General features: G+C 33.0%; 2 protein-coding genes and 1 long non-coding RNA gene across 21 annotated transcripts; 1 reads left to right on the forward strand and 2 right to left on the reverse strand.

The window, feature by feature from the left end:
- Positions 1-9,767: 9,767 nt before the first annotated feature.
- LOC108460365 (uncharacterized) lies at positions 9,768-10,765 on the reverse strand. Its single transcript, XM_017759835.2, has 3 exons — positions 10,342-10,765; positions 10,198-10,261; positions 9,768-10,107 (listed from the first exon to the last, which is right to left on the reverse strand). Exons 1-3 carry the CDS (start codon positions 10,630-10,632, stop codon positions 9,938-9,940), a joined length of 525 nt encoding a protein of 174 aa, XP_017615324.1. The 5' UTR covers positions 10,633-10,765; the 3' UTR covers positions 9,768-9,937.
- A 157-nt stretch (positions 10,766-10,922) lies between these two features.
- LOC108460364 (potassium transporter 2) lies at positions 10,923-17,786 on the reverse strand. 19 transcript variants are annotated; one of them, XM_017759831.2, is made up of 10 exons: positions 17,279-17,786; positions 15,702-15,793; positions 15,278-15,512; positions 14,942-15,187; positions 14,812-14,865; positions 13,719-13,979; positions 13,083-13,135; positions 12,854-12,971; positions 12,380-12,634; positions 10,923-12,219 (listed from the first exon to the last, which is right to left on the reverse strand). In XM_017759831.2, the coding sequence occupies exons 2-10, from the start codon at positions 15,738-15,740 to the stop codon at positions 11,102-11,104; spliced, it is 2,379 nt and encodes a 792-aa protein (XP_017615320.1). In that variant the 5' UTR covers positions 15,741-15,793; positions 17,279-17,786; the 3' UTR covers positions 10,923-11,101. The 19 variants fall into 19 exon arrangements, with proteins under 19 accessions (XP_017615320.1, XP_052882857.1, XP_052882856.1 ...); XM_053026897.1 differs by having other exon boundaries at positions 15,278-15,509; positions 17,279-17,771; XM_053026896.1 differs by lacking the exon at positions 17,279-17,786 and adding an exon at positions 16,882-17,128.
- On the forward strand, positions 12,631-15,002 carry LOC128291738 (uncharacterized). The gene is made up of 2 exons (XR_008281562.1): positions 12,631-12,960; positions 13,094-15,002. It is a non-coding gene; the product is annotated as an uncharacterized LOC128291738 (long non-coding RNA).
- Positions 17,787-25,888: the final 8,102 nt, after the last annotated feature.

A 25,888-nucleotide genomic window follows, 5' to 3' on the forward strand; every position in this document is an offset into this window, starting at 1 on the left:
TTGTGGTTTTACAATCTAAGTTCACAGGGGTGAATTTAGCAATGATAGTACCAGTCTTCAATGGTACAAAAGTGAGAAAATTGCCACTATGGTGTGATAGATTTAGGTTCACTTTTTGTAATGATTGAATATAATGAATATTTCTCAATGAGTTAAGCTCTACATACGTAGAGAAACTGAACTGTGTAAACAATCTATGTGTCACCTATTTTTTTTCTTTGTTTCGTAGCGCTTGGAGAAGTGCCAACTTGCCGTGTCACTTTTGCCAACACTTGGCTTGTTATTGGCAACCACCTTCAGGTCAATAATTGGCATTAGAGCTTCCCATTTAACATAGCTAGTGGAGATTCCTAGTGTTGCTAAATTCAAGCTATGTAAGGATCATCTACCTCACGTCCCCTAATGGTGGAGGTTAGCCATTATGCCTATTAGAAAGCACATATGAAAGCTTACATAAAATTTATTTATGAGAAGGTTTGGCGAGCAATTCTTACTGGATGGGAGTCACCTATGATCGATGCTGAGAATGTAAGAGTGCCTAAGACAAGTGGAATGGACCACTAAAGAATAAAAGTTGGCAAATGCCAACTCAAAAGCCTTATATGTCATCTTCTGTGGAGTAGACTTGTAGGAATTCAAAAGGATTGCTAAATGTAATATTGTCAAACCTACTTAGGATATTTTGGAGACAACTTATGAAGGTACTTCCAATATTAAACAATCAAAGATACAAATGTTCACCTTCAGATTTGGTAGCCTGAGAATGCAAGAATCAAAAACTATAAGAGAGTTCTATGCAAAACCGTGTGATCTATCAAACCAATTTTTGCACTGGGAGAGGAATACTCCGATGCCAAACTGGTCAAGAAGGTGTTGAGATATCTTCTTGAGAAATTCTCCATCAAGGTTACTTACCGCTATTGAAAACGCCAAGGATCTTGAAAGGCTAGCTATTTTGAATGCACAAACATGTTGTTCCAAGGCGCGCAAACTCATCCTTAATTGGCATGTCAATCATATCTTTTAACTATTCTACCAAGTTTATAAGGGTCATACTCTTAACAATAATAAATTCTCAAATTATAATTTTTCATCACATTCATACATTTATATAACATATGAGCACAATATAACTTATTTAGTCAATCTCAAGCACATTAACGTGAATCTGTAGATATTAACCACACATGTATCATATTATAAATTATGCTTGTCACATATAACATATATCATAAGAAACTTTGCCATCACCATTCAAATTACATTTTATTATAATACATTACTAAACTTATTTAAAACTAACACATATACTTCAACAAAGTCTTAAGCATTCCATCTCCTCCATTTCTACTATATTGTTTTTGAAAGGAAAAGTGAACATAAAAATGAGTCTCTTACTTTCCTAAAACACAAAAAAATAAGAGAAGGCTTCTTCCTCTAACTTTAATATTTAAGCCTTACTTTTCCTTTACTTGAGGAACCGACTTCAAGATTTTTCTCTTCAAAGTATAATAAATACCCATCATAAATACAAGGTTATAAATAATAATATTAATTGCTAAACCATAATAAATGCACAAGAGTGAAAAATAAATGTGTCATGATGAAAAATACATAAGCTTTATCTTGGGAAACAAAAAAAAAAAAGCTCTTACATTCTTTAAGCTCTCTCACTCTAAAACTAACTAACTAACTCTCTCTCTTTCTCCCTCTCTCTCTCTCTCTTCACTTTGGCATGGACAAGTGATACCGGTCAAATTTTTTTTTAAATTGTCACTTAAAAGTAAAACTGAAAAAAAAAACTTTTTTGGGTGTCGTTTGATATAGTGTTGACTTCATTTTTTTTTAAATATTAGTTTTGAAAAAAATCGAAAAAAATAAATTAATTAATTAGTAGTGTCGTGAATGTGTCAGGCAGCACTGGTGGTCTCGTCATGCTGTCAAGCGGCACCACCCAATATATATATCTTATCCCCAGTGAAAAATTTGTATTTGTTGAAGTTTTTGGTTTTCTGTTGAATAGAAGGAAAAAAGGAAAAAAAGTGAAAAAAAAAAAACATCGTGTTCAATAGGAAGGGAGAAAAGAAAAGAAAAGTTGTTGTTTTTTTTTTTGTGTGTGTGTGTTAGGTGTTGGAAATTTGGGAAGAAAGATTTATTTGTATTGAAGTTTTAGGGAGAATTTATGATAATTTTAAGGTATGTTTTAGTTCATAGTGATGCAGTGACACTCAAAGATCCATACGTTTCATTTTTCATATGGGGAGTGCGCTATCGTCTTAGAAGATGTCACATTGCAACTCGGACTCCTAATTGACAATGGTTATGCAGTCACGGGTTCAAGTATTGTGTTCAAACTTGCGCAGGGAAAACCTCACCAGTTGACGATGGTTATACGGTCAAGTTTCATGCCAATAGAAAAAGATGTCTTATAAACTCCATACATAAGTTTGAGATCATAATTATAGGGGAAAAAGAAGTTTAATCAACTTATTCTTTTTCTCAATCAAAGTAGTATCCTTGACCTCATTGTTTAAAACATGTGTCAAAGGTGAGGGCAAGAAGACCATCAGGGGGAGTGACAGTGACGGTGGAAACAAGTTGAAACACTATTCAGGGTGGCATTAAAGTGGTGCATGAACGGAAGGATAGTGTAAAAAAAGTTGAAAAAAAACACTGAAAAAAATGAAGAGAATATGGGGAGCTCATAACCGCCATTGTGTCATATGATTATTCCAACTATAATTAGTATAATTATCATACCAACTAAATAATAGTGGGGATCATCATATTTTGATCCATTATTTATGTAACTAGAATTTCGATAACTATAAAAAAAATTCAATTCACTAAAAAAAGAATAATCATTGTTAAGCTTAAAAAAATTATTTTCACTATCAAAATATATAGAATAAAGACTCTGACTACTATCTCTAATTAAAAAGGTGTCATCAGTAATAAAATTCTGAATGTCTTTGATGTCAACTAAATGATCAACCTTATTATAATAACTAGAGTTGTCACTCTAATCATGAATGTTTTTATCTGTATCATGCGACATCTATTAAAAAATATTTTTTTCTAGTTTATTTAACTCACAAAAAAATGAATAAGTGAAAAAAATTTTAACGAGTATTCACTGTAGGAAAAAATCGATATTAGAAAAAAAAAGCAGAGAGAAGAAAAAAAAGAAAAAGAAAAAATCAAAAAAAAGGGGAGCCTGTGATTGTCCGACCATGTTGCGACAGGGCTATCAGATACCAAAAACTTAAATAAAAACCAAAACATTCAACATACGTAAAATTTTGGCTAAGGTGGGGTTATATATTTTGGGTGGTGTCGCCTAACAATGATACAGGACCACCAGTGTCCTTTGACATGTCGACGGCATCACTAATAAATTATTTTTTTGGTCTCCATTTTTCCTTTTAGATCTATTTATTCCAAACAACCTATCATCGATACTACCTGACATATCAATGACACTAATTAATTTAAAAAACATTATTGGTGCCGTCTGACATATCGATGACAACCATTAAAAAGAATTTTTCCTGACAACCTGCCACTTGACTTACAAGCAGCACCAATTTAAAAATTTATATTTTAAAAAAGTTTATCAATGTCACTTGACACACCGACAACAACAATTAAAAAAAAAATCTTTTTTTCCATTTTTTCACTTACACAATTTTTTTAAAAAAAAATGACCGGTGCTGCTAGTCCATTATAAAATATTTTCCCATTTTTATTCTCTGCTGTGAATACTCTTATTTTTCACGCATGTTTTGAAAAATACATATTAGTGCCGCTTGACAAATGATAGCACAAAAAAATATTCTTTTTTTTTAAATACTAATGATTGGATCATGATTAGAAGAAAAAATAGGTGGTACCATCACTTGATCAGACGACTCCGATTGATATTATAGCATATGGATAATTTTGATATATAATTTTTAACTCCAAACTATTTTTGTAATTAATTAATTGTTTTTAAGTTATTTATATAAAAAAAAGCCAAGACGTATGGGATCATGGCAGCAAGAGCTTTTATGGGCTAGCACAGCATTGGAAGGAAAGTCTATGATCACAATAGTTCTGAAATTGGCATTGTACAGGCCCAATTATGCCCGGCCCAAAACCAAAATACCCAAACCCAATTTACATCAAACCCTAGCCCAAATAATAGCCCATTAAACCATCAAAATTTTCAGTAATCAACCCTAGCCTCTAACCCTTGCGCTGCTGCCTCCATGTGCTGGCCTCAACGTGCACAACGCCCAAGACAGGCGTCCCATACTAACGCCCATACCTTCTGCCTTCAACTATCTCTGCCATCCCTGCAAACAAATAAAAGAGGACAGAAAAGGAACAAAGAAGGCACGCGAACAACAGAGAAGAAATAATAAACAATCAATTTTTCAATCTTATTGCATTTGCAATCTTTGATTAATTTATTCATTTCGAGCTATGCTCCCAATCAATTTTCTTCTTGTCCATCGTTTTGATATTTTTCAAGCATTTTGCATTGAAATAACGATTAATGGACCAATAATACTTTCACAAAAGAAGTTCTGCATATTACTCTAGAAGCTTCTAAATAGTATGGGAACATGAAACAAGACCATTATTTAGAACTCACCAGGCCTAAGGGTTGGAAATATTTAAGCCCAAATTGAAATTATCTCTGTGCATTTTCTGTCAAAGATATTGGCTGAGCAAAAAGAAATTACATTGGTATTATAATCCCGGCAAAGAACAAGCAATGGGATTATTCTCAAGAAAGGAAAATTGATATTCTACATTTATGCAAATATTAAGCATATACATCTGGTCATTACACCTAGGGAATGGTGTAACAGATCAAATTGATTGAAGATGATGCAAATCCTATACCTCTGAGTGGCAGCAGGATGGATAGAAGAGATCAAATGATTATTCCCCTGAAATGCAGCGGGAAGTACGAACCTTATGTCCTAGAAGGTACAGTGAAAGAAACTCTGAAATCACAGTGGGGCAAGCTTGCTGAGCAAAATGTGATTGTTTCTTTGACTTTTCTGTCAAGAATACCAACCGAACAAAATGGCAATGTAATACGTCAGTGATAATGTCCTGATGAACAACGAGCGATGATACCTTAAACCTTTTTAAAGGGATCATTTTCATTCATATGTCATTCATAACACATCTAATTAGGAGCATTTGATTCATTTCGATCATAGCATCCTAATTATTTGACACATTCATAACAACATCTAGTTAGGAGCATTTGATTCATTTTGATCATGGCATCCTAATTATTTGACATAAGCATTACATTTAGTTAGGAACATTTGATTCATTTCAATCATAGAGTTCTAATTATTTGGCATAAACATAGATGCATGAAACTGATTTTACAGATCATGTTCCTAAGAGGACGGTGCAGTGGAATTGGTGAATTCACAAGCCTTATCTCCCTAAGCAGTAGGGTAACAGGCTGAATTTACAAATCTTAACCCCCTAAGCAGTAGGGAAACAGATCGAAGACGAAGGGCTTTAACCCCTTAAGCAGTAGGGTAACAAACCGAATTTACAGACCTTAAACCCCTAAGCAGTAGGGTAACAGGTTGAATTCACAAGCCTTATCTCTATAAGCAGTAGGGTAACAGGCTAAATTTACAGATCTTAACCCCCTAAGCAGTAGGGAAACAGATCGAATGCGATGGACCTTAAACCCCTAAGCAGTAAGGTAACAGGCTAAATTTACAGATCTTAACACCCTAAGCAGTAGGGAAACAGATCGAAGACGATGGGCCTTAAACCCCTAAGCAGTAGGGTACCAGGCTGAAAATTACAACTTTTTTCTCCCTGAAATGGCACTGGAGAGGCTCGAAACCACTATTCGTATCTCCTTGAAGTTTCAGCGGATCTCTTCTCCTTGAAATGGCGCTAGAATGGCTAAAAGCCACAGCAGATCTCCTTGAAGTTTCAGTAGATCTCTTCTTCCTGAAATAGCGTTGGAGCGGCTAAAAGCCACAGCAGATTTCTTTGAAGTTTCAGCGGAAGAAGATCAAAACAGATCTTATCTCTCTGAAGTTGCAGTAGAGCAGGTCGAAATTACAGATCTTATCTCTCTGAAGTTGCAGTAGAACAGGTCGAAGTTACAAGTCTTATCTCCCTGAAGTTGCAGAAGAGCAGACTGAAGATAGCAAATCTTATTTCCCTGAAGCTGCAGTGGAATGGATTAAAGCTAAATTACGGATCTTATCTCTCTGAAATGCAGTAGAGTAGATCAAAACAGATTTGGCGTCTCTGTGTTGACAGAGAGCAGATCAAAGATGACAGATTTGGCGTCTCTGTATTAGACAGGGAACATATCAAAGATAGCAGATATCGCCTTCCCGAGTTGCAGTGAGCCAGATTGAAGTAGTCAAGAGGCTATTTAAAGAAGATCAAGGATCAAGAACTCAAGACTCGACGAGCCCGGGCAAAATTGGTCCTTTTATAGTCTTTGCTTTATTCTCGTTACACGACAATGAGCAAAGAGGAGCAGCTGTACAGGCCCAATTATGCCCGGCCCAAAATCAAAATACCCAAACCCAATTTACATCAAACCCTAGCCCAAATAATAGCCCATTAAACCATCAAAATTTTCAGTAATCAACCCTAGCCCCTAACCCTTGCGCTGCTGCCTCCATGTGCTGGCCTCAACGTGCACAACGCCTGAGACAGGCGTCCCATACCATTGCCCATACCATCGCCCATACCTTCTGCCTTCAACCATCTCTGCCATCCCTGCAAACAAACAAAAGAGGATAGAAAAAGAACAAAAAAGGCACGCGAACAACAGAGAAGAAATAATAAACAAAGGGAACAAGAAAAACATTGGCTTTAAAAAACCGAAATCTATCATTTGTAGGGGGGAGGATTTTTGATATTTCAAAAGAGAAAAACGATTGTAAATAGGGGTTTTTCGTTTTTCTCTTTTTGAATACAAAAAAAAAAACACTGTAATACGAGCAGATCCGAAAAATCAAAAAAGCAAAATAGAAAGAAAAGGTTTCGTTTTAATCTTTTGTCTCTTCATTTTCTTGTTTTTCTTTTCATTTTCCTATAAATCTATTTTAAATAAAAATATGAAAATAAAAGGAAGAAGAAAAGAAAAACTTACCTGAATCGCCTCACGGTCACGTCGCCGGAGTCTCCTTCTCCATCGCCGAAACCGAGCCCAAAAGAGAATAAAGGGAAAACCTTCTTCTTCCAATTGTAGGCTAAGGATGCCTGGCTTTCAAATGAGGGATAAAGAATGGGGGTTAGGGATTTGTTTTGATTTTTGTAGAAAATGGCAGATGGCCATTCAAGTGATTTTTTTTTTTTAATTTTTTTTTAGTCTTAATAACTAGTGAAACGGCGTCACAACCCCCAGGATAAGCATATTTCTGCTTTTGGAATAAATTTTGCAAATGGTCATTCCACTCTTTTGATCTGTTTCGGTTGGCCCCTCTTTTTTGTCCCTTCTTTTTCTTTTAATTTTGGCTCAGAACTCTGCTGGTATCCCATTTTAGTCCCGCATAAAACATGGCATTTAAGAGCATAGGGATATTTTCCTTCGAACCCTCTGTTTCACTTATGCGTTCTGCTTTGGTCCCCGCTTCATTATATTTTTTCTCGTTCTTTAAATTCCTTTAAACTTTTAGTCAAGCCTTTTTATTTTATGTATTTGTCCATTTATTTACTTATTTGATTAGTTATTCATTATTCTTTTATTTTATTTGTTTAAACATTTACTTTCTTATTCATATATTGTCATTTTATTTATTTTTAATCCTTGCATATATTTATTTACTATGTTTTGTTTTATTTATGCTTCTATTATTATTATTGCCTTATAATCTATTATTTTATTATCGCCTATTCGTTAACTTATCGCTCTTTTTTGTATATTAAAGAAAAATATATTAGATTGTATATATATATATAATTATTTTTAAAAAAATCTATTATCATTATTATTATTATTATTATTATTATTATAATTGTTGTTGTTGTTGTATCTCCTTTTGTATTTATTTGTCAACTATTTTTTTACAATATATTCATTTCGTTTTATCATTTTACTTCTTATTATTTTATATCTTTTATATAGATTTAAAACTTTTGATTTTCATTATACTATTAATATCATTGTCACTATTATTGATACTACTGTTCTTTTTATATCATACTATTTTATTTCCTCACCTATTTTTAATAATTCAAGTTGATTTACTTGTATTCTCTCATATACTTTTATGTTCTACTATTATTACTATTATTATCATCATATTATTAAACTAAATAATTTTATATTGTTATTATTACATGATATATTTTATTTTCGCATTATTATATTATAACGCCTCTTTATTATTATTACTATTGTATTATTACTATTATTATTATTATATTTTCCTTTTTTATTTACTTATATGTTATTATTTTTACATTAACTAATTTAATATATATGTATTTTAGCACATTTATTTTATTTATACATCATTTACCCTTATTATTATTATTTCATCATCTATTTTATTTATAGTTTTTTAAAAATAATTTCAAACATTAAGCTTATTTATTATTTCCTTTGTTATTATTCGTTTGACGATTTATTTTATTTTCGTTTTTTCATCATCATTCCCATTTGTGTTTATGTTTACCTGTTATGATTATCAATTTTTATTTGTTATGCATTCTTTATTATCTCGTTTCATTACGAATTTAGGTTTTATCTAATCCGATAGTAATTCTTTCACAAAAGTAAATATTCCGTATTTGATAATCCGAGACAATCGTACCCTAACTTATTGGGTTTCGACTTTTCTCATTTAACCTAAATAACGAAATATTTTTTTAATCATAATACGAGTTTTAAATAAAATGCTTACTCTCTGAGATTTGAGGTGTTGTGTCCTATGGATATGACATCTTATTACCTCGAGATAAGATTTTTTTTTTGCAAATAAAGGTAATGTTCGGTGTTCGAAAATTCGAGGAAACGTGCCCTAACTTACTGGGTTTCGATTTTCCTAGTTCACCCTAAATAACCGAACATCCTTTTTAAAAAGGGGGTGAAAATACATGAATTTTATATAAAAGGCAAGCTCGCTCTCGAAAATTCAAGATGTCGTGTCCTAACTTACTGGATGTGACATTTCATATTTTGAGACGAGAAGGTCCTTAACACTTGATCTTTTTTATAAAGAATGATCGTATTTCAAAAGTCTTTCAAGTTTTCAATCTTTGACATTAAGACACTAATTAATCAACTAGGTACCAATTTTGGGCGTATCGAGGGTGCTAATCTTTCCTCGTGCGTAACCGAATCCCGAATTCATTTTTTGATTTTTCGTAGACCAAAAAAATTTTCGTTTTAGTAAATCATTAATTTAAGGTGACCCGATCACACCTCATTAAAAAAGATTGGTGACGACTCCCGTTTTTTCATTTTCAAATTTAAGTCGATCCCCGTTCCGTTTTTCAAAAAAATGGTTACGACAGGCATGAGGTGCTTACATCTACATAATTTGGAGGTAGCACAATAACAAGAAATTCAAAGGAATCCAAGTATAAGGGAATGAAGTCATCAAGTATGGAGAAGATAGTGTACAGACTAGACTGCTACTGTTCATTGGGGAATTTGAAGGTGGCTAAGGCCAAAGCATTTCCCCCACCAAACTAACAAGGCAGATGAAAATTAATTATCATTTTTAGGAAGGATTTATAGAGCAATTTTTGGGCCAATATTAAAATTAAAATAACAGTGCTTTACATATATATATTTAGTGTACAATATAATCAAGAAATAAGTTTGAGGCTTAAATGCCCCAGCAATTACAGACACATTTGCTTATCTCCAGATTAGGGATGTTTTTACTTAAAAAAAAATACAAAAATTGAAAACCAAAAACTACACTCATCTAGAGAAGAGTTTAGTGAAGAAATTCCCAGAATTGGACTTTTCCAAGCATGCAACATGAACATATCTACCAAAATTGTCAACTTGCCTTGCTTCACCTCTTGTATCTTTCTTGCACACCTTGCATGTTTTGTCCACCCATCCTTCTTCCACATATTCTCCATTCACTGCTCTCAATTCCAGTCCACACATATTATTTTATGTACAAAACATAATAAATTAATCAAGACCCCTCAAAATTAAACAAAAGTACATACCCTCAACATAGGATTTGAAGAAATCCTTGTATGTCCCCCCAATTTTCCTTCTCAGAGCCCCATACTGCACGAATTACACGACAAAATTGTTATTTGATTCATTAAAAGGAACGCCAAAAAAGAAAGAAAGAAAGGAAGTGTTACCTGTTCCCTTGACATTCTGCCACCAGACTTGGTGGCTTCTCTAGCCTCATCCAAAAGTTCGGCATCCTGTACAGACCTAACTTGAGAGAAATCCAGAGCCTCAGTCACACTGCTAAACAATGACTGTTTGCTCTTCTTTTTTCCCTCTTCTTTCTCATCATTTGTCTCTTGTTGTTTAGCTGAAACTCTAAACAATGTTGGGTAACTCTTACTTTTTAACCTTTGGGTGTACAAATGTTGCTTAGGGATACTGTATTGCGAAGGTGACAATGGAAGAGCCCTTAATCCCATGCTTGCTTTGTTTTTGGCAGGTCACCTCCTCTTGGCTTTGCGAGCTAGCCTTTTTTATATTGTGACTTGGGTGAATTTGGTGGCTTGAGCTTGAATACGTGGCTATTTACCAGACTATTAAAATTGTGAGGGCTGATGGGTTTTGCATTTTAGGTCAAGCACACAAGTATATAATAATCAGAAAATATCTTCACAAAAATTTCATGGCAGGGAATAAAGAATAATCAGACACCACATGTGGTAAGGAATAATTGCATCTTGTTAAAAGAGTCTGACGTGCAATTTGAGAATTTCGTGATAAAACTAATTTCATTTCTCTATTACATCGGATGTATGAACTTTAGCCTAACAAGCCGTGTGTGGACCGTGATGAAAGCAGGTGAATCTCTCTTGGACCAGTTATATATATTTCTTTACAGATCGGCCATATGCAACACGCAAAACTACCAAAACTACTTACATCAGAGGCTTACACCACATAAACCATGCCAACCTCTAGCAAAGATACTGGTGGCACCTTAAGTGCCACATCTGGTCCTCGGCAATTCCTTCTCAAGAAATTGTACCCAAAGTTAATGGCCAATCTCTTAAAAACAGATGATCCTTGCTTTGCTCGAACATGTGAGTGCCCTAGTATGAATGCAGTCCCGGCTTCTTGGGCTGCTAACAGATCTTGTAGCTCCTCTCGCAACTGCAACTCCATGTTGGTCCTCACATCAGATTCGGAGTCATCATCGATGGCAAATCTAACTCTTCTTTCAACGGCATGCACAGGCTCCATTTCAATGACATCTGTGACACTCTCTACTGTCGAGAATCCAATAGATACGCTTGCTGGTTGCATACTTTCCTCAATCTCATAAGCTGGTGTGCCAGAAAATGCAACTGTCCCTATCACGGCTAATCTACATTCACTTGTTGATTCGTTAGAGTGGGAAACATCCTCCTCAGAATGGGGACTGTGCTGGCTTCGATGCCAATCATAGTGAATGAAATCAGCCAGTTTGGAAACTAGCTCCGATTCAAAAGAATCAACATCCTGATGCACATCTCGGTACCCATAACGAACAATGCACCTATAAGACCGATGAGCAGCCGGACCCACACGGCCCACAAGATAGCGCTCAGCTGGGGGCACAAATGGAACAGGTACTGATTTTACACACACGAAGACAAGGACACGATGGAAGGCAGGAAGGTTAGTGACAAAACGAGAGAAGTTGGCAGGGATTCCAGAGGTGAGATCGGTAAAAACTAAACCAATACCCGGTACTCGAGCAATTCCTAAGCTTGGACCCAATGCTAATAGCCATTCTAGTGATACCTTATTGTGGAGATCGAATTCATATTTCTTGATGGTTGCATAATGCCAAACAAACATGATTGTCATAAGGAAAAGGGCCAAGAGAATAGGGAGCCAAGCCCCTTCAGTGAACTTGGTGAGTGAAGCTGAGAAGTAAAGCAACTCAATAGAACCAAAGAAAAGAAGAAAGAAAAGAGCCAGAATAGGGGGTTTGTGCCAACAGAGGATAATAACCAGGGATGTGAGACATGTCGTCACCAACATCACAGTCATCACTGCCAATCCTGAAACAAATAAGAACACATTTGTAATGCATCAAACTTCGCTGTTACCCCAAAGCAGAAAGGTCTTCCTTACAACCATTTCCAAAGAATAAGAAGAAGGAAACTATTTTAATAATATATTGGAATGCTTTTATAGGCTGCACATGAAGTTTAACCTTACCTGATGCATTCCCCATGTGTTTTGTGTCTCTAAAGCCAATAGTCACAGCAATGCAGAGGATCATGAGCACCCAATTGATTTCAGGGATATAAATCTGGCCATGTATCTTGTCAGAGGTGTGAATGACCTTCACTCTAGGGAAACAACTAAGTGACTGGCTCTGATTGATTATGGAGAATGTTCCACTAATGATTGCTTGGCTTCCCACGACAGAAGCAAGAATTGCTATTATGAGCACAGGCCATCTCACACTTTCTGTACAGTACATAAAAACAATTAAGCAATCAAGTTTATTAGTCTGTAACCATGAACTTAGACATGTACTGTAGCCTACAGTGTGAAATTGCATTCCCTTTTAGGTTGGATAGATACATGACACAGTTTGTCATTTGCATTTTTCTCTTTTACAGATCTCTATTTTCATCGGTCAGCTTCCTACCATTTTTTATTGCATTCAGAACAGATGAGGTATACCTGGAACTGAGACATAGAAGCTGATTTGGTAACTCGTATGATGATGTTGAGACAAGTAAGCAGCTTGGCCCATGTATGCCAATATAAGAGCTGGATAAACCAGAAAGGTAAAAGCAGTCTGTAGCAAGACAACGTTAAATTTCACTTTAGCAGCTAGTTTTGAACTCACATGAATAGGGTAACACATTAGTATCAAATCAAAACATGGAAGAGGATTCATGTCAGTTACCTGAATTGCAGAATAAGAGAAGTGACCAAGATCAGCAAACATCGCCTCAGACCCTGCATGGATGGCATTTATTGGTTCGTCAGTTGTCACAATGAGACAAACTCAAGGTATTGGTATTAGTTATCCATATACAGCTACTTTTTGGGAAGACTTTCAGATGGTCTAGTAATGATTTAGCTCGTAGAAGAAAGAAACGGATAGAATACAGATTTATTGTTATCTGGCGTATTGCTACTATTATAGCCTTGAAAATTAAAGCATGCTAGATGTTCTACTCAAAATGATAGGAGTCCTTCCTTGAGCATCATGTGAGTAAAACTTTTGAAGTTACAATCTAGTCATATCAACTTATATGGATATTCACTAGCAGGTTAAATCTATGATAAATGTTGAAAGGCTGCCCCACTTGCCAAAAATACTAGATCTACTATCATCAGATAATGATTTATCGACTGTGAATTAACCTTTGGCATGAGCAAAAATAACTAATGTCCCAGACATGGATTATTTTGAGGAAGGAGATTATACTGAACCTAAAAACTGTGATGTGTACAAAAGGTGCAAACCAACATGAAAATTTATCTCATGTATGTACGTAAATATGTGTAAATGTGTCTATGTATATTGCAAAGTCACCTGTTATGCAGAGCAGTATGCCTCCCAAGGACATCCATCCACCTTTCCTTGTCTTCTTCAAGAACTTGAACATGTAATATGGAGAGAGAGCTTGATAGACATGCGGGTTCCAGTAGATTATATTATATATCCCAAGGGAACTTATGCATAGTAGCCATGTTAACACAATCGGAGCAAAGAAAAATCCGACTCTATGCGTGCCATAGTGTTGAAGAGCAAAAAGACACACCAAAATGAAGCAAGTGATTGGAATAACTGCATCTGTAAATGAAGGCAAGAAATTAAGAAGTGATAGGAAATTAGAGCAAACACAAGAATTAACTATGCATATGTTTAAACTAAGTATAGCAACAGATAAAATTAGCCATACCATTGAAATAAAACAGGAGTAAATGTCTCTGTCTCCAAAACAATTGACCAACAGAATATGTTTTATTTCCACCTTAAGTTATTGTAAATCATGCAGAAAAGCACGATCATGTACAGAATTCTTTTCAGGAATATCACAACTTCAATATTTTCCTTTTTCTTTTACTTTACTTCACAAAAAGTAAAAAACTACCAATTCAACCATTCCAGCAATCTTATGAAACTACCATTTCGAAAAACAGATGGAAGAGGAACAGATAAGAACAAAAGAAAGGATATGGTAATTCCAGACCACAACATGCTCTTGAATGGTCCCAGCGGGCCGATTGGTTTTTCTTCACTAACTACAAGCGAATGACAAACAGAAGGAAGCACCAAGCTTATTACTTAATTATTTTTGTTAAATTTCAGGGTGTCAACTTCGCTTAAAAAGACAGCCATGGTCCATGGTTGAAAGTTAATACAAACACCATAGGCCTTATACCTGTCTCCCTTGTTCTTGCCCTTTCTCCACAACAAGGGACATGAATGTCACTCCAAATGCAAATGGAAATTGTTTAATAATCAGGAAATTAAACCTGCTGTTTACACTCTTGCTTTACAAAATACTCCCAAGTCATTTTTAGTTAATACAAAACGGAAGTTTGGCTCAAACATAATATCAGAAACTCCAATGCGACTGAATAAGAGAGGAAGATCAAAGCTAGCAACTTGAGGAGCTTACACTGGTGATGTTCCTTGGACATGGACAACTCAAGGCCAGACACAGCAGAGAAAACTGCATATATATTAATTAGTCAGTGACTGAGAAAACTCATTCGCAAATTTAAGCAACTGACTGCTAAGAGGTTTACCAGAAATTGCTGGAGTGAGAACTCCATCTCCAATTACCATACAAGTACCAAGAAGAACCAAGATTAACAAAGCGGTGTGCAAGACCTTATGCTTCTCAAGGTACAGTTTTACTCCTGAACTACTATTTTTCTCGGGATGGTGCTCAAGTTTATACGTAGAGAGTGCTTCATCAGCGACCTGTCTGTTGGGCAGAAGACTAACTCTTGCATGTCGGCATATCAGAGAATATAATGCAAAAGTACCTCCTGCAAAAACCAAAACCATGAATTGTAAAAGCAAAATACTTCAATATAACAGGTAAAGGATATCAACGATACAACTGTTTAAATGCTTACCCTCTCCGTTGTCATCTGCTCGAAGAACCACAAACACATACTTGAATAAGGGGACTAAAGTAAGGGTCCAGAAGACAAAGGATAGAACACCAAAAATCTCTTCATTTGTCTCCGAATGTTGAATGTCTTCAGCAAATGTACTTTTGTAGACATAAAGAGGAGAAGTACTCAGGTCCCCATAAACTACACCAAGACTTTGGTACGCTAAAAGCAATGAGGTCCTCCAAGAATTCTTCTGCAACAAAATTCCAAAATAAGCAACTCTCCTACAAGTCAGCTAAGTAACCGAAAAACACACCAATTAATAACTGCATAAATCTTTCTACCATGGAATCTAAGTCTGCATGATCCTACAAATCAAAATCTTAATAACCAATAACGTCGACCAGTTGTCCAGTATATGCGTTTTGAAAGATAAACAAACCTTTGAAGTATCCAAGGACTTCCCAAACTCAGGATCCATGACAATTAAGCCTCAATCTCCAGCCTGAGTTTCTTTCAAGAGAAGAGAATAAGCTGCAGATTAACATTGAAACAATATACCAAAAAGTTAAAAGTCGCACAATCCAACATGATGAAATTGAAAGAAAGAAAGAATAAAATAAAACCAATGAAGTCTGAAGATGAAATTTCCAAAGATATCCACGCATATCTCTACTTTACACACCCGCAAATAGAGGAGATAAAAAGCATGTCACATTCACCTCACATGGTTTCCATACCTCTATAAAATCCCCCCACCAAACTCATTGAAAACCATGCGCATCTTTACAATAAAATCTCACAAAAAGGAAGATAACATGGAGCCAAGTGACACCCTAGATTCCATTTACTACAACACTTATGGGAACCTTAAAAAAGGATTGGAGCTCAACTTCACTGGAATTCTGGAGACAGATCCTTAAATGCACAAGGACCCTCATTTATTCCTTCCCATTTCTTTTATATAAAAATAGTTTTTTTCTTTTTCTTTTTTTTTTCTGGTTGATGAAAAGTAGAAGAAATGGTTCTTAGTTTTTAATCAAAAAACCAAACTTTGAACACCGTGACACCACTTTTAACCCATAAAGGACAAAGAAGAAGATAAAACAAGATAATTGTGACATAAATAAAAACATATGTATACATACAATACAATACAAGCAAGCAAAATGCAAGAGCGTTTTTTCTACAGTCCGTAAAAGAGAAGAGAACAAAGGAAGAGAATCTTTGAATGATGGCAACGAGAGAAGGCACAGTCACGTGATTCAACGACAGTTACATTTACAAACACGATAATATCACACCTACAACAATCAAGCAAGTCCCCACGGAAATAAAGCTGATTTGAAGGACCATCTTTTTTTTATTTATCAGCTTTATCAATACACACCCACACATATATATGTATATATTATTATTATAACTTACCCCACAACACAACCCCCTCTCTTTCCCAAATTCCTACTAACTCACTTATACCAAACCTTTCGTTTTATCTTCCTTAATAAAACTGGGAAACTGTTTTGTGGCAGTTAAATTAAAGGTAAAGTTGTGGTTTTTAATTAATGGAGTTTGGTAGTAACTCAAAAGCAGATGATAAGGAAAAAAAAAAAAAAACAAACCTAATTTACATTGGACCAATGTGATTCAAATGCACTAACTCACTACCCTTTCCTATCTAAAATCCAACTCATCACTATTCACTGATCAGCTTCTTCTTTTTTTAACTATCTGTTTTGGATACACCTAAGTGGGACTTCTTCCCTTTTGCAGACCCACTTATTCCATATCGACATTTTGGCTAAACCAGCCTTTTTCATTACATCATCTTCCACTATGTTACAGAATCTAGCTTTTAAGATTAGTTAACACTTACTACCATTTTTTTTTTCAATATTAAAACTTCATTACTGGAAACAGCTGTAGCAGCACCTCCCTTAGATGATAGGTATCACCCCATTAATCCAATACGACCAAAAACGAAATAAAAATGCAACCTTTGCTGAAAAAAAAACTTACCTGAGTCTTATCTTTCTTTACTAATTTCTTCTGGCAAATCAGTGGCTACCAAATGGAAACCTTGTTGCATTTAAGCACTAGAGTCTGGAAAAAAGCTTGGAACTTTTTAATAAAGGAGCTGAAGTGATGCTTTAGGATTGAAGGCAGCAGCAAAGAGTGGCTGTTTTGGAGGGATTTGAAGGTTAAATGAACAGACCAAAAGCTATTAAAGTTGTGTACCAACCGACCATGGCGAATGTTGCTCAGTAAAAGACGAATAAAACTTAATATATATTGATATATATATGTATATAGCGTTGATTAGAGAACGTGAGCAGAAGAAGCTATAGACATTTGATTCTGTGAAAATGGATTAATATAAATCTGTAGTAGATAAAAAAAAAAGACATCACATGAGCGGGAATATTGGCACCTTAACAATAATCGTTAATCTAAAGAAAAAAACTTTAGTCTTTGGACTTTGGTGTTTCCCATGTAATATAGTGGTGAAATGTAAATCAATGAGTTCAAGACAACAGCTTAACTGCATGAAAAGAATGTTTTTTTTATTTTTATTTTTATTTTTTTTATTTTCATCCCAAATAGAAAGGCATACCCCATGTTCTAGAGCATTAATAACTTTTAATTGCTTTCCATGTCTTGTTTTTGTAAATATATGAACCTAAGCCCAATGCAAACTTCATTGTAATATTAAATTCAAGCATTACCATATAAATGAAGTTTTTTTTAAGTACAAAAATAAGTAGATAATTTGATTAAAAAAGTAACAGCTAGCAGACAATTAAAGTGGGGTTAAGAAAATGAATGGTGGTGAGAGAAACTTTACCAGTAGTGTAGCTTTAGCCTCTTGCCCTTTGGGGTAGGTTACACAAAGGATGGGACCAGGTTTGACAAATATTAAGATAAAAATGATTGATGAATGGCATTTTCATTGGTAGGTGAAGTATGGTTCTCAGTCAGTTTCAGCTTTGAAATCACTAGTATTTTGTGTTTGCTGTCATTGGAAATTATGCTAAGGATATGTTAAAAATAAAACAATCTTAACCAAAGAAGGTCTTCTACTATGTTGGAAGCTATAGGACCCTTTGAAGTATATTTTAACTCAAAATTAATGATGTATTTAGTAATTGATTTCTCCATTACGCTTCTAAAAAACAACAGTAATGCATGGAGAAGCCTTTTACACCAACTCCCGAAATTAACAGGAAAAGCTGGAATGGCTTTTTATAAAAAGACAAACAAATGAGTCAGATGATAGAACTCAATTCAAAGACAAATTGGTAAGCATGGAACCTAGCTTCAACACCTTTGTGTTGAAGCATCCAATGTGAATATAGTCGTAAAAATATCATGGATATTCTTACATTTTGTTCTCTTTACTCAAAAAAATTAATAAATTAATCCTTACGTATTAAATTAAAGAATAAATTGCTATTTCGGTTAAAATTTTCCATCTATTTTTATACGTCAACATGAATATGTCACGTGTAACTATCTTTAATAAAAATTGTGCGAACAAAAATTGGATAAGTTTCTTTTTTTTGGTAAAAAAATTTAGGTAAAAAGAAGTTACTGCAATTAGGGGTTAGAGCCTATCACCAACCTTATAGAAGGTTAAACTTTTCAGCTTCCAAAAGAAACTGTATCTAATTATTCTTGCCTAGATTTTTCTATAGCTATAATTGTCATTGATTATTGCAACCAAATAGCCATGGCCCATATGTACTAACAGAATTAACCTTCCCTGCAAGCAATGCAACTTGTTCTATCAAGTGTATATATATCATTCTTTGGATCAAATACAGCTCAAGAATTTCAACTGTGCTACATGACATAATCTTTAAATGTGGTAGGGTTTAGGGTTAACTGTCAACTGTCAACTGAAAATTGGAGAAAGCAATGAGGCTGAGAGCCTGCCATGGCAGGCAAGATGAAGCAGCCTGGACATGTTGGTATCACAAATATCTTTCCTATTTTGTTTCCATTCTCCACTTTAAGGCTTTGAACTGTCCAAATTGCATATAATTATCAAATCAAAACTTGAAGCCCAAATTGAAAATATTGTCCAGTCTTGAGCAGGAAACTTGTTAAGAAAGGAGTTTGGAAATGGGAAATTGCCTTTCTCCATCAGCCCATCCCATGCATGAGCATAGTAGTAGCTTAATGTGTACGTACACATAGCTTAACTCGTTTTATAGTATTACTTTTCAGGCTGCTACAGATATAAACTTGACCATCAAGTTGTTCAAGTAATAATAAGAGATAACAGCTAATCTATGGAGTACAAAAATTTGTACCTAAAAAGACTAGTGATGAGCATTGCTTGGGACATGGGAATTTGCAGAAACAAGACCTTTTAATTGTGAAAACAAAGCAAGTGAAGTAGTTGCGAGTCTCTTTGTCTAAAAGCAAGCAATATAGGAGTAGAATTACCCATGATGTTAACTTCTAAATAACACAATCCTTAGGCATGCAAAACCAGGTGGGACAAGGACTTAGCAATCTTTGCCTTTGAGTTGCTAATCAGATCGTGTCAAAATCATTGATGTTTTGTCTTCTAAACCACATCACTTTTCATGTTCAGAATTCAAATTAAAGCCACCCTCATTACATAAATGTTTTGACTATAAATGACTCAACTTTATTTTGTCTATAGTTTACTGTCTTGACAATAAAAAACACACAAGTATATATAATGTGTATTAACAAGGAATAGATATGAATATATATAGAGAGATAAGAACTAGAAAAGAAAATATGGAAGAAAAACGAAAAAACAACAAGAAGAAGAAGAAGCTTGAGAACATGGCATGGGACTATCAACTGATAGCACTGACTTCAATGACCAATTCCTGGGCTTGGAACATCACCTTGTCTTCTGTAGAAACCATTGTAATCATAATCATCGGGGCTTGGAACATATCCTGAATAATCTTGCTTCTCTAGAACCCTTCTTGTTCTTGTTAATTCCATCTGGCATGCAGGATCACAAGTACTCCAACTAAACCTGCTGCTGGTAACCATAATGGACGACAAAACCAGTGCTGCAACCAAAAACAAGTGAAGAAAACTGGGTTTCATGATCAGCTCCTTCTTTGCCATTTCACAAACTGAGCAGTTTCGGATTAAGATGAACAAGTTTTGAAGAAAGCTATACCCATCTAAATATTTTATAGGGCACTTACTTGGTAGCATCATGATTATAATGAGATAAAATAGTATTATTAGGTTCATGGAAAGTAGGGTCAGACCATGGAATTTGATCATAAAGTAAGAAAAATTTTATCACTTTTTCTTTGTTGTTTTTGGTTTTAATTTATGTGAAGAAGACTACAGATGTCAACTATATATGATGATTAATGAGTACTTGCTGTCGTTTGACTACAGCAAAATCCCTGACCTGATGTGAACCAAGTTCAGCTCACTTTTGACAAATGAAGCACATGAACCCAGTCCACCAAGGGAATGGTAGGACGAAGAGGTCAACATATAGGCTCCAACCCTAAGTCTCAACTCTGCATTCCACAACCTAACATTACACCCCCATCCCTCAAGAATCAAACCATTCTCCCTCACTTCCTATATAAGTGTTTTGTGGCCAAGTTTTTTGCAAATGATGATATTATACAAAAACTTCCAAACTAACAATATTTCTCCAATCAAGTGGAGAAAGTTTCATGATTTTTCTCATACTAGCATTCAACCAAATCAACATTTTTCTTTTCTTTTGAGGAACAACAATATATTGAATAGTGGCACACTATAATTGTTTTGGGTTGGAGTTTGAAACAAAGAATATTTTCATCTTTACAATAATAAATGATATGAAGGGCAGTTGGGATCAATATAATTAACTCATTTATCGCGCAAAAAAAAAATTAGTATATATCTCCATAATTGTACATTAATTTTATTTACTAAAGGATTCAGTAAAGTTTGACATACTAACTGACAATACAAAATGTTATTTAAGTTTAATTCACTATTAAGTTACAACATCACTCCTATATATTAACTAGATCACTCTTCACACTAAAACTTTCTCCTCGAAAGCTTAGTTATTAACTGAACATAAAGAAAAGTTTGACTAGAATGTATTTACATTAAAACAGATTTCTTAAAATAAACAAAATAAGTGCGAAGTGTTCTCTTGTCACTTGTACAATAACAAGAACAAATCTTTTCTCTTAAATAGGCGTATATTGACTTTAGTCAATACGAACCTCAATCTCCTTGAATTATGCTCAAGTGGATCTTCAATATAGAATCAAATAACGTAGATCTTTTAAGAATAGACATATTACTGAAAAGATCTTTTTAATTAAAGAAATTTAATTACACCAAAGTCTGTAATAAAAATTCAAAACATTGTTACTAACCAAGATTTTTGGTAAAAAAGATGCCAACAAATATGATAAGTTGCACAGCAATCCAGTTGCAATTGACGTTGCATCCGGGATATGCAAACTAATATTGACCAAAAATACAGAATCCATCTCGATTAAAATGATCTTTTACCCAACACTCCCCTTAATTCAATCCGTCAGCCATGAAAATAAATTATGAAATTAATCATTAATTCAATAGAAAAGATAGCATTAATAAAAGAAAACATAGTAACATAGTAATATGGCAAGCAGATCCAACACTCATTCTTTTGAGTACATGCCCATAAAAGTGCATGAGTATACCAAATCAAAAAAATCAATAGACATCAACCACCACCCTTAGATTCATTTTACTTGCTTCATCAAGTAAATCGGTAAAACTTAACCGTCAAACTTGATCAACATTAACTAAACGAATGATTCATTAATTTTTTTAATTTTAAGAGCTCAATGTTTTTTATATCATTAAGCCCCAAACTCAAAAGGTAATAAGTTTAACATGGCTTGGGCACCACTTCTGGTATATGCTTAACATGGGCTTTGTAATAGTATAAATTGTCACTATATTTTAGGTGAAATTGAAAATTATCATTATGTTACACTTTAATTGATATTTACGATCGTGCTTATCAATTAAAAGTAAATTTACCACTATGTTTTAACTCTATATTAAAATTTTTATTTTAATATTTATTTGATTAAATTTTTTACTTGGTTTTAATTTAAAATAACTTGAAAAGTATTTAATTTTTTTATTCTGTCTTAATATTTAACACCAGTACAACAATATAATGTAAAAATTAATAAAACTGTTATTTTATAATAATAAAAAAAGTAAATTTACTTTATATATATTATCATATTTCAAGTATTTGTTTCATTAATTTAAAAATTATAAGCTAATTTATTAATTTTTATATTTTATAAATTAACTTTTATTAACTATGGACAAAATTAATATTGAGTGATAGAATTTAATTAAAAATGTAAATAAAAAAATGGATATATAGATAGATTGTGTTGTACTTGTAATGAATATTATAATGAATATTATAATGTATTAAATAAAAAAATTTAAGACATCAGTTGGGACCCTAAGACCTTATAATGAATATTATATATATATATGATATAGATTAAGGGGATATATCAAAGTTATACATGAACTATGATTTAATATTTAATTTGATACATGAACTTTAGTTTTATGCAATTTAATACATGAATATTAAATTAACACCATACTCGATGTAGTATCATTTTGAGATTACTTTTTGCATATACAAAAATTTTTATTTACCTAACATGAAAATTATTGGATTTATTTATTTTAAATGTTTATAATTAAATTAAAATTAAAGTTTTATATGTACAATTAAAACAAATTAAAGTTTCACACAATGTGTAAATTTAATATTTACCTCTATAATTAACATTGATTGGATCCAACATTATTGCCTGATTAATGAAATATGATTTTTTTTTTTGCAATGTTATGTTAAACTAAGTTATGGTAAGAGCTATTTTGTTCCATTGATTTGTTGTACATTAGGCATATCATTTATAAATATTTTATAGTCTAGGCCTTTTTTTGGTATTTTTATGTGTTTAAAATATTATAAAATTGTACAAAAAAATTTACATGTTAATAATTTATTTAATATGGATTTTAGCATGTTGATATACTTATATTGTTTTCACGTTATTTATTTAATATGGATGATAAAATAAGACTCGTCAATTCGAAATTTTTTTATTCAATTCGATTGAACGCTCATCTTTATGTGTAAAGCTAATATACTTGTGGAGCTTGCATACATATGTGGATTAGAGAATGACAAGTAATTATGCCAATATACAAAATGAGGTTGAAAAGAATTTAACCTATTTTATATATAAACTCACTGTGAATCAGTATGAGTGACCTTGGATTTTTGAAAAGAGTTATATTTTTAATTGATTTTAGGGATTCGGAGTGAATTCACAATCACCTTATTAATTGTTTATACAAATTTTTTAAGTTGAGAGATTGCGGATGATTCACCCTTAAAACGGAGAGCCATAAAATTGAATGGTGCTGGAAGTATTAAGGAAAAAGGAGAAGCTTGTAGCTCCTCGAAAAATGGGAGCTCTCCTATTAGAAAAGAAGGAAAATATGGGAAAAAAACCTTCGATTCTTGTCTTTTGGTTTTTTTGAAGTTTCACTAAATCAAATAGTATTATAACTCACAAATGCTTAACTGTGTATAGTGAAATTCGAACTTAAATATTCAAAACTTAAGACTTTAGCTATTGTCAATAATATCAATGCTTCGGGGACAATTCTTTCTTTTCCTTTTTCTTTCTTTTTCTTCTCATTTGAGAAAAGACTTGATCATAGGTGGGGTTAGGTCGAGCCAATACAAAATTTTAGGCTTATTTTCTAGGCCCAAGTTTGGCCTGACTCGAAAATCGGCTTAAAATTCTACCCAAATTCTAAACTCGAGACTGACTTAATCCGCTTGTATTAATATTTATATATAAAAAAATTAAAACATAATAGATCAAATACACTAAAAACATTAAAATAAATGTTTCTAGACAAATTAAAAATATATTAAAAAATATTTATACTTAAATAACCCTAAAATAGTTGTAATTTAACAAGCAAATGCCTCTAAAATAGTAACAAAAGTAATAATAAAACAAAAATTATATAATAGCCAAACCAATAACAATCAATTAGTAACAATATAATAACGAAATAGTAGCAAAACAACAAAAAAAAAACAACAAATTAACTTATTTGGGTCGGGCTGAATCAGGTCCCACAAAAAAAATTTTATTCGAAACTTGATCCATTTAGAAAATGAGCCTTATTTTTTTATTCAAACCTATTTTTTAATTTATATTTTTATTAAAATTCTTTTACTTTTTAAACGGATAGCCTGACCCATAATAAAATTTATTTGAGAATTTATATATACTTTTTTTTTCTTGGGCTTATACATATAAATTATAAAAGAGAAATAATCACAAATTTTAAATATAAATTGTAAAAGGGAAATAAACGAAAGCATGAACTTTTTTAAAGCTTGAGATTACGACTGAACCAGGGTTGGTCGGTTGAAGTAGTTAAGTCTTTTACCCGCAACACATGCCTTGCGTTAGGTACTCGTTAGTATATTTCACAACAAACACGTGACACCGCCAATGGACCTACGTTAGTAAATCAGGACTATAGGGTAGTAATTTTTTTTGGTAAAAATATGTTTCTGCCCCCTTTCTATTTTAATATTGAATAAATTGATTCTTCTAAAAACAATTAGAGTAATTTAGTCTCTATCAATTTTAGAAGTGAGCAACTAAAGACAATTAATCATGACGTTAATATTTTTCGTCAATTGTTCGTATTTGGTACACTGGCAATGTCCCTTTTTTTACTTCACAAGCAGCTTTAAAAATTACCACATGTCTCTCTTTCTTTTTTAAAATATTTTAGTGCACAACTTTCTAGCCAAATTTAAAAACTCCATTGACAATGTACTAAATATTTTCTTAAATTTTATTGGTATAATAACAAATTTAGTCTCTAACATTTATATATTTTGTGTAAATATTATAAACTAAAATTGTTAAATAAAGACAAAATTGATAGAATATGTAAACTTTAAGAGATAAGTTTGTTATAATACCAAAAAAATATATTTAAAATTAACGAAAACACTGATTCTTTGAAACATCAAAAATTAAAGGAATTAAGAAAAAAATTTGATAACATTTTTTGCATAACACATTATTACATGGTGGGAAAACATTATTACATAATAATTAGAAGCAAATACCAGTTTAAAGTATAAAAAGCTTTTTTTTTGTGTTTTAGCTCGATTGGCATTGATATTGTTGTTAGTGTAAAATGATATGGGTTTGAGTGGGCTAAAATATATTATCCTCTTATTTAAGGGTTGAGGAGGGACTATGAGTAGTTCTGAATATTATATCACAAAAAAACAGATATAATAAAAATTTATAATGAAATTAATATTAAAAAAGTAAAAATAATAGTGACAATGAAATTAAATATTATAGTAATATTATAACGTAAAAAAAAAAAGTAAACTAAACTCATTCTACCGCATATCCAGTAATGAAGTAGTAAAGTGGTGGTGTCTTTGTCCCTTGTAGATGCATCAAAGAATGAAAAAGTGGTTATATGGTGAAAACCAAGGAAATATGGCATGTG

The sequence above is a fragment of the Gossypium arboreum genome, chromosome 4 (genome assembly GCF_025698485.1).
Source record: "Gossypium arboreum isolate Shixiya-1 chromosome 4, ASM2569848v2, whole genome shotgun sequence".
NCBI lineage: Eukaryota > Viridiplantae > Streptophyta > Magnoliopsida > Malvales > Malvaceae > Gossypium > Gossypium arboreum.

Coding starts and splice junctions, on each gene's coding strand:
- LOC108460365 (XM_017759835.2), bottom strand. CDS start 10,632: ATGGGATTAAGGGCTCTTCCATTGTCACCTTCGCAATACAGTATCCCT. Junction 10,262..10,341: donor GCAGAATGTCAAGGGAACAG/GTAACACTTCCT, acceptor TAATTCGTGCAG/TATGGGGCTCTGAGAAGGAA. Junction 10,108..10,197: donor CTTCAAATCCTATGTTGAGG/GTATGTACTTTT, acceptor AATTGAGAGCAG/TGAATGGAGAATATGTGGAA.
- LOC108460364 (XM_017759831.2), bottom strand. CDS start 15,740: ATGGATCCTGAGTTTGGGAAGTCCTTGGATACTTCAAAG. Junction 15,188..15,277: donor AGCAGATGACAACGGAGAGG/GTAAGCATTTAA, acceptor TGGTTTTTGCAG/GAGGTACTTTTGCATTATAT. Junction 13,980..14,811: donor GTCCAAGGAACATCACCAGT/GTAAGCTCCTCA, acceptor CTTCATTTACAG/ATGCAGTTATTCCAATCACT.